At 46.7% G+C, this 14,776-nt stretch overlaps 7 protein-coding genes across 7 annotated transcripts; 6 read left to right on the plus strand and 1 right to left on the minus strand.

Moving 5' to 3' along the window:
* Window positions 1-686: 686 nt before the first annotated feature.
* Window positions 687-1,578, plus strand: LY89DRAFT_366521 (uncharacterized protein). The gene has a single exon (XM_018207028.1). It carries the CDS (start codon window positions 990-992, stop codon window positions 1,485-1,487), a length of 498 nt encoding a protein of 165 aa, XP_018061772.1. The 5' UTR covers window positions 687-989; the 3' UTR covers window positions 1,488-1,578.
* Window positions 1,579-2,853: 1,275 nt separating this feature from the next.
* On the plus strand, window positions 2,854-4,900 carry LY89DRAFT_660737 (cytochrome P450). Its single transcript, XM_018212564.1, has 5 exons — window positions 2,854-3,159; window positions 3,207-3,464; window positions 3,552-4,111; window positions 4,159-4,589; window positions 4,640-4,900. Exons 1-5 carry the CDS (start codon window positions 2,962-2,964, stop codon window positions 4,801-4,803), a joined length of 1,611 nt encoding a protein of 536 aa, XP_018061773.1. The 5' UTR covers window positions 2,854-2,961; the 3' UTR covers window positions 4,804-4,900.
* A 1,039-nt stretch (window positions 4,901-5,939) lies between these two features.
* LY89DRAFT_712164 (pectin lyase-like protein) lies at window positions 5,940-7,301 on the plus strand (the record flags this gene model as incomplete). Its single annotated transcript, XM_018217955.1, has 2 exons — window positions 5,940-5,967; window positions 5,998-7,301. The coding sequence occupies 2 exons, from the start codon at window positions 5,940-5,942 to the stop codon at window positions 7,299-7,301; spliced, it is 1,332 nt and encodes a 443-aa protein (XP_018061774.1).
* On the minus strand, window positions 7,258-8,678 carry LY89DRAFT_366598 (uncharacterized protein). Its single transcript, XM_018207030.1, has 2 exons — window positions 8,363-8,678; window positions 7,258-8,303 (listed from the first exon to the last, which is right to left on the minus strand). Exons 1-2 carry the CDS (start codon window positions 8,373-8,375, stop codon window positions 7,429-7,431), a joined length of 888 nt encoding a protein of 295 aa, XP_018061775.1. The 5' UTR covers window positions 8,376-8,678; the 3' UTR covers window positions 7,258-7,428.
* Window positions 8,679-8,913: 235 nt separating this feature from the next.
* LY89DRAFT_366556 (uncharacterized protein) lies at window positions 8,914-9,514 on the plus strand. The gene has a single exon (XM_018207029.1). The coding sequence runs from the start codon at window positions 9,037-9,039 to the stop codon at window positions 9,463-9,465; it is 429 nt and encodes a 142-aa protein (XP_018061776.1). The 5' UTR covers window positions 8,914-9,036; the 3' UTR covers window positions 9,466-9,514.
* Window positions 9,515-9,521: 7 nt separating this feature from the next.
* LY89DRAFT_725906 (uncharacterized protein) lies at window positions 9,522-11,728 on the plus strand. Its single transcript, XM_018219013.1, has 3 exons — window positions 9,522-9,887; window positions 9,936-10,098; window positions 10,142-11,728. The coding sequence occupies exons 1-3, from the start codon at window positions 9,839-9,841 to the stop codon at window positions 11,508-11,510; spliced, it is 1,581 nt and encodes a 526-aa protein (XP_018061777.1). The 5' UTR covers window positions 9,522-9,838; the 3' UTR covers window positions 11,511-11,728.
* A 1,110-nt stretch (window positions 11,729-12,838) lies between these two features.
* On the plus strand, window positions 12,839-14,550 carry LY89DRAFT_789857 (ammonium transporter A; the record flags this gene model as incomplete). Its single annotated transcript, XM_018223304.1, has 3 exons — window positions 12,839-13,118; window positions 13,170-13,784; window positions 13,846-14,550. The coding sequence occupies 3 exons, from the start codon at window positions 12,839-12,841 to the stop codon at window positions 14,457-14,459; spliced, it is 1,509 nt and encodes a 502-aa protein (XP_018061778.1). The 3' UTR covers window positions 14,460-14,550.
* Between the last annotated feature and the right edge of the window lie 226 nt (window positions 14,551-14,776).

Here is a 14,776-nt window from a genome sequence, read left to right on the forward strand (position 1 = left end):
AGCTTCGTGGCCACTAGAAGGGCCTGGCGGAGGGGTAATGCGGCTTGTGCGACGTGTAGTTGGGGCCATAGTGAGTGTTTAGAGTGATAATAGATAAATCGCAAAAATCGCGTTTCGCGATTTTTGGTGTTTTTGGCCCGTGCGCCACGAATTCGGGCACCCACTGGTGGATGTAAGAAAGTGAATGTGTGCACCTCGCTTATCTTCAACCTCTAGATATTTAGATACCCAAAACTTGATAACACTTTCGATTATCAACATTTTCAATTTATTTTTATCGCGAAAAAAAGATCGAAGTCTTAGCGTTCGAATCCAATTTTGCTGATATTTTTATCATAAGTTATACTATCGTGGTGTTGATTCGAAGACAAAGACTTAAATAAAGCGAAGATTAGCGTTATGATCGGCTGGTCAACTTAATACTGCGCGATTTCCCCACCCAAAACATTTCTTCCTTTCTTCATCTTACAACTCCATCACCACAACCACCCAACGCGTTCACACCATCAACAGAACGATCTGTTCTATTCTATCTTCGTTTACCTATTGACAATGCCCTACAGCACTCCGCCTGATAGCACGCTTCGTGATATTTCCGAAGCGGAGCTCCTGCCTCCAAACCACCTTCCGTCTTCTCCTCAATCTCTTCGATTTCCTCCGTCTCCACCATGCGATCCTTCCTACCATCAAACCCATCCCCTCCCCGACTTTCTCTGTCCGAGTACAAGCCTCGGTCTACTGTCGAGCATATATTCCAGACGGTCGAAACTTGGAGACTTTGTGGGATTCCAGATTCCACCCCTTCTTCGTTCGAGTTCTCTGTCTCCCCACAAGAACTCGAAGAGTTAGAGAAGAAAGTCTCTGATAGTCACAAGACGGTTGTTGATTTTTGGGACCGTGCAATTAGGTATGCTATTCTTCGTGTTGTTCTCTTTTACTAGCTGACTACTTTTAGATATAATTATTTATCTTCCGAATCCCTCCTCATCATGAAAGTGCTCACACGCAAACACGAAATCGCCGGCGCGGAGATTGTTAAATCTATTCGACAACAACTTGACATTATGAGTGCTATCGCTACTCAAATTGTTAAAGATTTCATTGCCGATATCAGAGAAGAAGCTTCTGCCGGTGTTGTGGCTCTCGAAACCACTGCGGTCGCTGGTGACAAGCATTGTCCTGACGGCTCTTTCACCTTCCGCCTAGCAGAGTTTCCGTCAGTGGTCATTGAGGTTGTCCACAGTCAACTGTTCAAGGACCTGAGAAAAATCGCCGAGTCTTACATTCTTGGCTCGAAAGGAGAGACTCGGGTGGTTCTTGGCCTGGACATTACGTACAAGGGCACGAAGAAGGCGCCAAGTAAAAGGGGTATGGTGTCCACATGGGTGTCGAATGGTCAGGGGCAAGACGTCGACCACCCCCATGTGGTCGAGTACGGTATCAAGAAAAAAGTAAGTTACGCCACGCAAACTGTATACTTATATTGATTTTGAGTAGATCTTCCGTGACGCGGACGGCAACTGCGTCAACCCCGAGCAAGGGATAACTATCCCGTTGACAGACTTCTGCCCAAAAGACTTCCTTCCCGCTGCCTGGTCTGCTGATGTTAAAGACATCTTCATTTCGAATGCTGAACTACACCGCGCAGCTGTAGAAGCAGAGAAGAAGATGGAGGGAGCTCCAGCGAGGAAAAAGGTGTTGGAGCAAAAGAAGTGCTTTGATAGAAAGAGGGTTTGGAGCGAGTCGTCCGATCAAGAAGATGACGAAGGAGACGATTCCGGTACCTCGCCTGAACCTTTGGACTGTAATAAGGACAAGAGATTCAAGTCGTCGGCTCGGACGCCTCCACCTTCGGATATGACCTTGCGGTCAAGGAGTGGGACTGGGAAGAAGAAGGGGGACAAGAAGAAGGAAGGGACATAAAGAAGGAGGGATAAGTTGCTTGTTGGTCTTTGGGTTGGAGTTTTATGGAGTTATGTTTGAGCTTAGATACCCGGTTTAGCGTGAGATTCTGCACGCTCTAATTCATATATGTCATGACATACTCTCCTCAGATCTTGTGATGGTGGACTATTTCAGCATTTATTTTTTACTAAGTGCCTAGAATTCCCGGACAAATACTGGTTAAAGTTATAGCAATCTTGTATCAATCCCGGATAAATCCCGTACAATATGCTCCCGTGGGGTTTGGGCACTTGAGATTCATCGCATCACGTGACCAAAAACATACATACTAGGTAGGTGTCCATTTTATGTCGAAAATCCCTCGGACCACCTTTTCTACACTTGGGACTAGGTATTTACTGCAACAGGATTTCCTTTCATGTTGTGATAGCAGGAAGTCGATCGTTCCAGACTCACAGAGCTGGGCCCAACTCGGGCAGCCGTTTCCGCTCTGCTCGGTAGGTTGGGCCGACTGGTTTTCTTCCAAACAGAACAAACGACATGGAAAAGCAGCGACTTGGAAGGCAGGCTCAAATTTGACCCAGAATCCCCCAAAGCTGATATTCCAAGTTGGTTGTATTCTATGCTGGTGGCATTCCATGCTATCGCGACTCGGCCACCCCGCTGTCGATTCTTTGAATTCCGGACGAGTTTTGACGGAAAAGCAGACATACATACAGTATCAGACTTCGCCGCAATCATACATCCTGCAACGCGCCTGAATGGTTCAGTGTCGCCTCACAGCAATTTCCGCCCTGATTACTAGCCAATACCCGGCTGATGTCAGAGTGAGAGGGCAGTAAGCTACCCTTGTTAACTGAATCAGGCTTCTGTTTCGCGCAAATGTACGAGGAGCCTCGGCGTGAGCGGCGCATCTTACCCCCGTGTCCATCATCGTCTCATACAAGACCAAAGGAAGCTGCTCTGTAAGTCTAGATACTGCGATAGTCCATTTGATTCTCGTTGTTGTTTTCTATAATTTCTCGTCGGTCTGAAAAAAGTCTGTGGATTCTCGCAATGCCTTCATCCAGCTTCACAACTTTAGCCCTGGCTAGCGCCTTGACATACCTTTATACGTACAGCTCGCAAGCGTCGCTATCAATCACCAATGCAGTGCTTTTGACGTGCAGTATATTCCTTCTACTCTATCTCATCTGGTCGTTGTTCTTGAGACCTGTCTACTTCAGTCCACTGCGCAATCTCCCTGGTCCAGCGGTACGTTATTAGTCTTCGACAATGAATTGTCTGATAATCAGTTCTAGAGAAAGAGTTGGAAGCATTTCTTCAAGATATATAATCCAAACGAAGTCCTCGAGTTCGTGGACACGGTTCCCAATAATGGTATCATACGATATCTGGATATCCTCAATTCTGAGATGATCTCAATCACTGATCCTAAGCTTGTGGCGGAGATGCTTGGACCAAGAGCAGATCACCTGAATAAGCGTCCCAAGATCAAAGTCATAATGGAAAGCATCTTAGGGAATGGCTTGGTTGTTGCAGAGGGCAAAGACCACAAGGTTAGATCCTTTTTGAGATATCTGATTAGCCCTCGAAGACTGGGAAATTTGCAACGTGTTCTTGGGATCAGTGTTGACGGATCACAGTACCAAAGAAAACATTTATTACCAGCTTTCAATCATAAGGTCATCAAAAATCTGTATCCGACATTCTGGTCGAAGGCGACCGAGATGACTAGTCTCATGACGGAGCAAATTCAATCAAGTTCCCCCAAGGATCTATCAATGGTGGTCGACTTCGATGACTGGGCTGGTAGAGTTTCTTTGGACATCATTGGCCTCGCTGGATTTGGCTCTGCGTTCCATGCCCTTTCAAGTCCGGAGACCGATCTTAACACTGCATATCGTGCTGCGTTCCTCCCAAACAAGAATTCCCGGATGTTCTTTATCTTGTCCCTGCTTACCCACCCCACTTTGGTTTATATGTTACCAATCGAGCACTCAAAGCGCTTACGAGAAGGTGTTAATGCTGTGACGAGATGGATCAGAGGGTTTATTGCCAAGCGTCAGCACGACAAGCCAGAAAAAACTGAAGGTTCCACGTTTGTGCATCAAGATATCATCTCTGCAGCGATGGAAGGCGGTGCTTTTGGCGTCGAGAACTTGGTTGATCAATCCAAGACGTTGCTTGGTGCCGGCCATGAAACGTGAGTGCTTGCACTGCCTGGTGGGTTCTTGCTAATGTCCTTTATAGTTCAGCGACGGCCGTGACGTGGGGTATCTATCTTCTTTCTCAACCTCGCTATGCACACATCCAGAACCGCCTCCGCCAAGAGGTTCGTGAATATCTTCCAAGCCCAAGCTCAGGGATCGAAGTCACCGAGGACATGCTAGAAAAACTTCCTTACCTCGATGCCGTTAGCAAGGAAATCCTGCGTGTATATGCTCCTGTACCGCTATTAGGTAGAATTGTACATTCACCCATGGAAATTGGTGGAGTAACATTCCCAAAAGGAACCGTGTTACTGGTTCATATGTGGGCTATCAACAAGTCGAAGAAGCTTTGGGGAGAAGATGCCCACGAGTTCAATCCAGACCGGTGGTTGAAAGACAAGGTAAATGGTGGCGCTACAGAGAATGGATTTCTTTCTTTCGGCGCGGGCACAAGGAGTTGCATAGGTAGAGGTAAGAATGACTGCCCCTCGATCGAATGAAGTTGACTGATTATTGGACAGGATTTGCCATAGCCGAGAACAAAGCGCTTCTAGCTCAACTTATTGGTAGCTTTGACATCAAACCTCCACATGGCGAGACGGAAGACTTAGACATATCGTGGGGTATTACTGCCCGCATAGTTGGCGGACTTCATATGAAGACATCCGTTCTGGAGGGTTGGTAATGGTATGCTGTGTTCATCCGATTTTGTTTGCTTGGGGGGAGCTGGGAAGCCAAACGAATGGATACCGTTCCGTCTCATACGATTTGTTGAGTCCATCCTCTGTCGATATAATTATCTTGCGCTATGACTCTTCAAGTTCCTCCTTTCTGAGTTTTGTCTAATTGTGCAGCTTTGCCAAAGATTTGTCAGCGAGAGGAACCTCAAGTGTGGTGACCCCTTTGGATCTCCATTCTCTACCCACATGTCCTAAATGATCGCCGAGGTGGAGTCAGCTGTCATATTTGTCAATTAGTGTGCTTTATTTTCATTGAGTACTGAACACGCCGTCTCGGGTATGTCAATTTGCCTCTTGCCTCTATGTTTATCCACTTTTGCGCTAGTCATGCGCATGGCATAAGGCTCAAAACTATAGTCATGCTGTAGTCACCGCAGCATATCCAAGTATCGGGTCGATTGTTGTTCCGGATGACCTCCGTCATCTGTTCCGGGCAGCATCTTTAGCTTGTACCCGATCCAGATCCAGTGACCCGAGTATGATTTCATTCCAATGGACAACATCAGCATATCCAAGCACAGTCTCGCGGGCACCGTCAGACCAAAAGGGTTGTAGTACCCTGAAAGGTATTCCGTCCTCGAATTTGTAGGAGGCGACCCATTCTTGGAGTCCATACAGGAGCTGACAATTTCTCGCGCTGAGGGATACCCGACCCGAATATGGCAAACCATCATTTATCGCTCGGACATGCTGAACTGGAGAAATAATTTTCCACCAACTGTAAGCTCTACTACAATTCTAGGAACCACAGTATCGGAAGGTTCATCCTGTAGGAAAAATAATTTTGCGGGGGATCTGCGATTACCCCGCTACCGTATCCGTAAAGTCCAAAAGTTTATACTTAGCCGGAATGATTGGATGACATGCCCCACAGTATCTTCAAAAGGTTGAAATTTTCGAGCGTGTGGGGTTATTTGATAGTCACTCAACATTGTGTTCTATGTTTGACTGAAGAATAAAAGGGCACATCCATTTGACTGAAGCTTGGCATACATTTAAATTGCGCGGTCGCCCACCGACGTTGTGTATGTAAGAAAAACTTGGAAATATAGAGCCCGCTTCTCCGAATCAGTTCAAGAAAATGTTTTTGAGATCTCTTATTCTATTTGGTTCTGCGTTCACCGCTTTTGCTTCTTCAGATTGCCCTCCTCCTCGAAGCAAAGCGTGTGTCATACCTTCTCAGTACATATCTTCAAATGGCTCTGCGGATGATTCTCCAGCTGTTGCGGCAGCATTCGCAAAATGCTCAAGAGATTCGGTCATAGTCTTCAGTGAGAGGGTTGACTATAACATTTTTACTCCAATATCAGCTGGGAACCTCTCAAATGTCGCAATATTGATGCATGGTAATCTACACTTGCCACAAGATGTCGTTGCTGTTCAGAACCTTGTCAATGCCTCCAACGCTCTTACCTATTCGTCTGCGCTCTATTGGTTCACGTTTGCCGGACCGAACATAGATTATGTCGGTACATCCAACGTCTCGACGAGTTGGATTAATTCCTATGGTCAAGCTTGGTGGGATGCGAACTCAGTAAATGGTACCGGAATCGCCAATCGTCCTCATCTTCTCTCCTTCAACACGACCAATGGGTCCATGTCTTATTTCAAGTCCCGGAAACCCATCGGATGGAACGTTCAATTGATCGGAAGTAACATAACCATCACCGACACCATCATCGACGCATATTCTACAAGCGGCAGTTTCCCCTTCAATACGGACGGATTCGACGTTACTGGAACAGACATCAAGATCCTCAATAGTGTCATATTCAATGGTGATGATGCCATTGCCGTACAATCCGGGTCCCACAATGTCCTGTTCCGAGGCGGGACAATTGGGTACCAAAGTCATGGGATGTCAATTGGTTCACTGGGACAGAATCAAGCATCCTTCGCCAATGTCTCAAACATTCACTTTGACGACATAACTGTTGTGAATGCAGTATACGCAGCTAGGTTCAAATCTTGGGTCGGAGGCCAAGGACTGGCCAAGAACATAACTTGGTCTAATATGCGGGTTTATAACGTCACGTACCCCGTCTTCGTTACCCAGACGTATATAAATCAAGGCAGTACACAGACGCAGCTCGAAAGTGGTGCCGTCAGTGAAAGGCCTAATAACTCGTCTGTAGTTATGCAAGATTTCACCTGGGCGAATTTCACTGGAACGATCAATACGTTTTCTCCTGGAGACGGAAGTTGCGTTACTGACCCGTGCTGGTATAATGTCGGATTGGTCGAGGAGGTTCCTGGGCTGCATACAGAAGCTGTGGTGATTGAGTGCAACACAAATACCTCGTGCCAAAACTTTGCTTTGGAGAACATACAGGTTATACCACAAGATTTGAGCCAACCAACAGTTGTATGCTTGAATGCGACACAGGAATTAAATCCAAGACTGGGATTCTCCTGTCAAAACGGAACGTTCGTACCTTCCTAATATTCTGATGGGGAGTCAAGGGAACCTTGCTAGAAGTAATCCCATTCGACAAATCAAAAAGAACGTATCAAGAGAGTAGAAACCAAGACCCCAAAGATACCCAAAGCCTGAACCATTATTGCGAACGTTACGAACGTCCAGACATTGCCGCAAGCTGGGTACCGATATCAGTATCACGAGCTACTGTAGTAGCTTTTTGGGCTCTCTTGTCGAGGACATCTCGTTTCTTTTGCTGCTTCTCTTCTTCCGTCTCCACCGCCGTAACAACCTTCTCTGTAGGTTTCAACGCTTTCCCCCCAGTCTTCCCCGGTGCACTTGTTCTTTGAGCTTTGCAAGGCACACACAATACTTGAAAACCTCGAGCAGTCTTCTTGGTCCGAAGATTCTGGCAAGAGCCTTTGCCATTGTTACATACACCAACATTGTCTTGTGTAGGATCTGTAAAGGATAGGTATGGAGGAACAGTAAGGTCGAAGTCTGTGGGATCAAGGAGTGTTGGGAACTGTAGTAGAGCCAGAGGCTCCAAGAGAGTTTCCGAACGCAGGAGCTGTTTCGCAGATCCGGGGATCCAGATATTGATACGAGGCTGCAGAGTGTGGTAAAGCAGTAGTGGACGACTGAGTTGGAGGTCCAGGGATTGGTGAGGTGTTGAACACATCTCATCTCTCTCGCGAGTGAGAATACTGATCTGAGATTCGAGCTCGTCAAGGGTGCTAGTGTTGAGAGCACTTGTCATGCGAACAGCAACTACGGCGTTGCTGTATTGCTGGACATGATAGTTGCCATATTGTGGATTTGGCCCAGTGCTGTAAGTCGAGTCCGTAGAAGACTTGGCGATTGGGGTAAGATATGATGGATTGACCGAGGGGATGGCATCAAACACGTCGTTGGCCGTAACTGTGGAGCTGACAGATAGGACGGTCGGAGCAGTGCTCAAAGCAGGATCAGTAGTTGGAATTTCAAAAGATGAAGCTGCAGACATGGTGCCACTGGAACTTGAGGCTACAATAGTGTTAGTCAATCTATACTTGATGAAAGAACATCGTGGAATTCAAGCTTACCTTGGGAATTCATTTTTTGACGACGTTTCTCGAGTCTTTTCTCCCTAACTTGCTGCGTGCTTCATTACCAGAGAAGCTTCCTCGCATTTCAGCTTTGACTTGGCTAGCTCTCTCTGTGTCGATCTTCCCAGTCAAAATTGTCTTGCATATTCTGTGAACAAGATATCCGCAATTTCATGCTTTTACGCGAAATATATCTGCGATCGAAGAAGTGGGGAATCACCGAAAGATCACCTCAAAAGATTGGGGTTTTATGCAAAGAGTTCGTCAAGACTTACGAGGCCCTTTACTACATGCAGGATCCATTGAGGATCAAAGTTTGTTTGATCAACAACCACTCTCTGCTCCACCTCGGTTCGTCATTCTCTTCTCTATGGTTTTCTACCCTTTGAAGATGTTTGCTTTTCTTGTCCAATGCATCGTTTGACTGTGATCACTAAAAGCTACTTGAATATAGCTAGTCGTTGATGTTGTAGCCTCGCTTCGACATTGTTTCTTCGTTCTTGCATTCTTGTTTTGGCTGGTTCAAATATCAAACCGAATGCTTCTACAGCTTCTTTCGTCGTTAAACTTCTACGACTGGCTGCATTGTTAATCAAGCTTGCATCACTAACCTCTTTGTAGAAGACCAACTTCGCGACCTTGGACCTTCTCCAGCTTTTTGGTCTTTCGTGATGGAGAGGTATATCGGTGTTTTAAAGGGGATGGTGTCGTTGATGTCTAATATGGGTATGGATTTGGCCAACAGAGTGATTACGAAGGAGCGCCTCGACCACCTTCCTCGAGTCGAAACCATATTCGCTCCTCAGCAGGTCGATCTTACTCAAGGTGCTGAATATCCGAAGTTCAGTCAGATCATGGTTCATAATAGGTGTGAGGATCATGGTCAAATCATGGTCAAATCATGGTCAGATCTTGGTCAATTATCCATGATTTTCCGTTTGATGCTACCGCAGGGCGTACTTGATGGTTTTGAGCGAATCCGGGTCTCAAAATCGTCGGGCCGAGATGCTTGCAGGTCTTCGGGAGAAACCTACAGTAGCTTCGGTTCGGCAATCCAACGTAACCTTATCCGTCCGTTATCGCTCGGGACAAGAGAGTAATGTATTGGTCTCAAGAATGCAGAGACTCCTACAAAGATGACAAGATGTCATCAGAAGGGCGATCTTGTCATGTTTCTCCTGCATGCTTATTGAGCGCGTCCAAAGCCCGAAGAAACTGGGGAAAATGAGCCAGAAACCGCGCCTGTAGCGCGGCCTGTTCCGCACTTCTGACGAAGTTCACCACAATTTTTATCAAACTTGCACACCAACATATTTTGCTTGCGGTAAGGCAATCGGTACCATCGGCCTTGTATCGTATTTTCATAAGTATATATAGACTCTACTCCTCTCTCTCTTTCGTTTATTTGTATCAGAGCATTGTCTTCTGTCTTCTCAGGTCCAATCAGATTTCATTCCTCGTTCCACCAAATCAATGGATTCAAAACAGTTCAGAGAAGCTGCCACTTCCGCAATTGACGAAAGTTTGTGACTCCCTACCCTTCTATACTAATAGTTACTGATACCACCAGTTGTCAATTACTACGATACGATTGCAGACCGCAGAGTCGTTTCGAACGTCGAACCCGGGTATCTCAAAAAGATCCTTCCCAATGGCCCACCACAAGACGGAGAATCATGGGCAGAGATCCAGAAAGATATCGAAGCCAAGATCATGCCGGGGCTTACACATTGGTAAGTTCGCAGACTTTCCCCCTACGTTAGCTGACCATCACAGGCAATCGCCCAACTTCATGGCTTTCTTTCCTGCGTCGTCCTCATATCCTGGAATGCTTGGAGAATTATACTCTGCTGCTTTCACAGCACCTGCTTTCAATTGGATATGCTCGCCTGCCGTCACGGAACTCGAAACGGTTGTACTCGACTGGCTTGCTAAGCTCCTCAATCTCCCAGACTGCTACCTCTCGACAACTCATGGAGGAGGGGTTATTCAAGGATCTGCCTCTGAGGCTATCGTCACCGTGATGGTTGCAGCACGCGATAAATATCTTCGAGCAACGACTGCTCATTTGTCCGGTATTGAGCTCGAAGATGCTATTGCATACAAGAGGAGTCGAATTGTCGCATTGGGAAGCGAAACATCACACAGCTCGACGCAGAAAGCAGCGCAGATCGCAGGTGTTAGATACCGGTCGATTCCCGTTTCGAAGGAGACTGACTTCGCCTTGACTGGTGCTGCCTTGGAGGGAGTGCTCCAAGAGTGTAAAGCTCAAGGTCTTGAACCGTTCTATTTGACGACCACGTTAGGGACGACGGCAACTTGTGCTGTCGATGACTTCGCTTCTGTCGCCTCGACTCTTGCGAAATATGCACCACCAAACAAACCTGGAGAGATCTGGGTTCATGTTGATGCAGCGTACGCTGGTGCAGCTTTGATCTGTCCAGAGTACCAACACCTCACAGCTTCATTTGAGCATTTCCATTCTTTCGACATGAATATGCACAAATGGTTGCTCACGAACTTCGATGCCTCATGTCTGTTCGTGCGGAAGAGGAAGGATTTGATCGATGCGCTGTCAATAATGCCAAGCTATCTTCGCAACGAGTTCAGTGAAAGTGGCTTGGTGACGGATTACCGGGATTGGCAAATTCCTCTCGGGCGACGGTTCAGAAGCTTGAAGATATGGTTCGTGCTTAGAACATATGGTGTCAAGGGACTTCAAGCCCATGTCAGGAAGCACATCAAATTTGGAGAAATATTTGCTGCCCTCCTTGAAACCAGAAAAGATCTTTTCGAGATCACCACAAAACCAGCATATGCGCTGACGGTTTTCAATATTGTACCGAAAGTTGCGGACAAGAAAGAACAGGACAGGATCACCAAAGATGTGTACGAGTTAGTCAACAAGCGGGGCGAGATTTACATCACCTCAAGCGTTGTTGGAGGTGTATATGTCGTCAGAGTCGTCAGTGCCAATCCCCTGGCGGAAGCAAGGTATCTCAGAAAGGCGTTTGGAATCTTAGTGGAGACTGCAGAAGAGGTTCGCAATGGAAAAGTCAGGCAAGACGCACCCAATGGGACTGTACTCGACATCAAAGGCGTCGGAGACGCCGTTCTTGTGAAGGAGAATGGTCTCACCAAATAGAATCACAAGACCAATAACTCGGCTAGGCCCCTGAAACTTGAGTCTATCTGCGAGAGTGATTGAAAAAATCTCCTATCTACCGTCAAATTTTCAGGACTTGGAGGTCCCTTTGCAGACAATGGTCAGCATTCTGAGTGAAGATAACAAGACAATCTCAGTTTATTCTGTCATTATGATTGGTTCCAGTCAGCCTATGGTGGCACATATCAAGAACAGGCTCGGAATCTAGATCTTACTCCGGAGATCTTGATTCAATCTGAAAATCCTTGACTCAATCTGGAGAGAATCCCTGACTCAATCTGCTGCATGAGAGCAACCGGAAGTTTATCCAGTGACTCTCTTAGTATTTGGTATCATAATTTCAGCTTCTCACGGATCTTTGACGATGTTTGTCTGTCTTTCAGTTTGCCAAGACTTTTCTCTCCTCTTCGAAGTGGTTGTTGAGACCAATTCCTATGTGTAAAATTGCGTTTCAATTCTTCTTGATACACATGAGCCAGGAGGCGTGAGATTGTGGCTTGCAGGAAGGGGTGCACCCTAGTGAGGAAATGGCTGGGGGTCTGATAAGCAATGTGGGGTATCCGCGCTTTGCATTTCACCCACTATTCACTAAGTGATCAAGCCTTGCCAAGGGACGCACTGCCGTTGGCCCAAGCAGCGCCCGAGTCTAGAATTTTACGGTAGGGTTTTCCTTCGGACTTTTCTTTATCTTTGGAAAGCGCCAGCCAACTGGAACTAAGTGGTCGTGTCCTAAGCGAGGACAGACATGTCTGGGAGCCCACGGGCGTTATCAGAACCCAGCATCTGAATGGCTTCCAGCACGCGTGCAGATTCAGATTGAAAGACAACCACAGCCTGACTGTGGCGGTATCGCGATAATGGACAAGCCTCTATGATTCGTGCCGGGTTAAGTTCCTAATGCAGACTCATCCTGGCCTATACCTCGATTCCAAACTTTTCACTGAAGCTGAGCCCTCTCATATTGTGGCTTTCTTTCGGCTTGCACCAACACGGTTGCGATAAGGCCTGAGCTGTTGATTTGTCTCTTGGGCCTGTGTTTGATCAATCCACACAACAATTCTTGTCCCGTTATTCCTTCCTATTCGTTCCCAATTAAGTTTGCTCTGGAATTCGTGCGTCGGCCCCGCGGGATGCCCAGACCTGTAAGATCATGCAAGGAAAAAGAAACGCAGCTCTGGGTCCGGGATCTTCCCAAAGTAGAGCTCATATATAACTTAGCATAGCTCCGAATACTTTACGTGTGTACTCAGATTTGCGTCCGCGAGCCTCTGTTTCCCTCGAATTCGTTCCTATACATCTTTGACAAGATGTCGAACACGACTGCTGAAGATCCTATCAACCCAGACTGGCTCAATAAGGGAGACAATGCCTGGCAACTCACAGCTGCCTCCTTGGTCGCTCTTCAGAGTGTACCAGGTTTGGTAGTTCTGTATGCCGGCTGGGTGAAGCACAAATGGGCGATCAACTCAGCCTTCATGGCATTCTATGCTTTTAGCATGGTCTTGCTGTGTTGGGTGGTATATGCATACAAAGCGGCATTTGGAGAGCAGATGTTGCCTTTTGTAGGCAGACCTGGACCTGCCATCGGTATGAGGTCTCTCCAAGCCTAGAGAATGTTGTATTCCTAACTGTTTCTAGGAATGGACTATCAATTACGGCAATCAGTCATCCCCGCCGGAGACTTGACGCAGAATTTTCCTCAATCGACCATGGTGTATTTCCAATTTGTTTTCGCGGCTATCACTCTCGTCCTGATTGCTGGCTCCTACCTCTGCCGCATGAACTTCTTCGCCTGGATGCTGTTTGTGCCACTCTGGTTGACTTTCTCTTATGTGGTCGGCGCTTTCTCCATATGGGGAGGCGGATTCCTATTCCAGATGGGTGTCATTGACTACTCTGGAGGATATGTTATCCACTTGTCAGCAGGCACGGCTGGGTTTGTTGGAGCGTGGTGGATTGGACCTCGAACAGAGGAGGATCTCGAGGACAATCATCCAAACAATATCTTGATGATGCTGGTTGGAGCTGGTATCTTGTGGATTGGCTGGAACGGCTTCAATGGTGGTGATCCTTATGCTGCCAGCCCCGATGCAGGTGCTGCTGTCTTGAACACGAACATCTGTACCGCTGTCTCTTCACTCGTCTGGGTTGCTATGGATTTGGCATATTTCAGAAAACCGTCCGTCATTGGAGCTATTCAAGGCATGATTACTGGTCTTGTCGCTATTACTCCTGCTGCTGGTGTTGTTGCCGGTAAGTCTATCCTCTAGCATAACAAGAGAAATCTAGGATGAATGCCAACTAACTTCTCTAGGCTGGGGTGCCATCGCTCTCGGTGTCGGCTCTGGAACCATCCCATGGGTCTCCATGAATATTGCTGGGCGACGCTTGTCTATCTTCTCCCACGTTGATGATACTCTCGAAGTTTTCCACACCCACTTTGTCGGCGCTCTCGTCGGTGGCATTGGAACAGGTCTCTTCGCTACGTCAGCTGGTTGTGCTGCATTCGGCATCACCAACCCCGGAGGAGCCATTGACGGGAACGGAAAACAAGTCTGGCTTCAGATTGTTGGAGCTCTCTTCATCATTGGCTGGAATATCGTCTGGACATCTCTGATTATGTGCTTTATCAAATATGTGTTGAGAGTTCCTTTGAGGATGACTCAAGAACAGTTGGATGTCGGTGACTATGCCGTGCATGGCGAGGAGCCATATACTTTTGCGCACTACAACATCAAGCATCCTACACCACCGCTCATGAAGAGACGAACAACCAAGAAGGGAGACGAGGAGACTCCCAGAGGTGCGGTGTTGATGGGTACCAATCCTGCCGAGACCATTGAGAAGAGTAGCTCTGGAGGAAGTGTGGGGAAGAAAGAAGATTCTAATGTTGCTGTCTCGACTGGGGCACAGCCTATTGACGAGTAGATTGGTTGCAGTGGGGACATACTGGGAGTGGAGGTGGATTGTGTGATACCTATTTGCTGCATTTCTTTGTCGGGGTCTATAGACTGGATGTAGGAGAATATATGTGATAAAACCATTGCGATCCTGGTCTGAATCTTTGTGCGTTTCGTCCCTCGTTTTCCATAGATGCTTTGGATAACGTTTATCTCTGCGTACCGGAAAACTTTGCGTGCTAAAATAATTTTATAATTTATAAATTTTAAATTTTTATTATATAAATATATAAATATATAAAATTATAATTCGTTTATTATTATGTTTTATTTTTTTTATAAAAA

This window comes from Mollisia scopiformis, assembly GCF_001500285.1.
Source record: "Mollisia scopiformis unplaced genomic scaffold LY89scaffold_37, whole genome shotgun sequence".
Classification (NCBI taxonomy): Eukaryota; Fungi; Ascomycota; class Leotiomycetes; order Helotiales; family Mollisiaceae; genus Mollisia; species Mollisia scopiformis.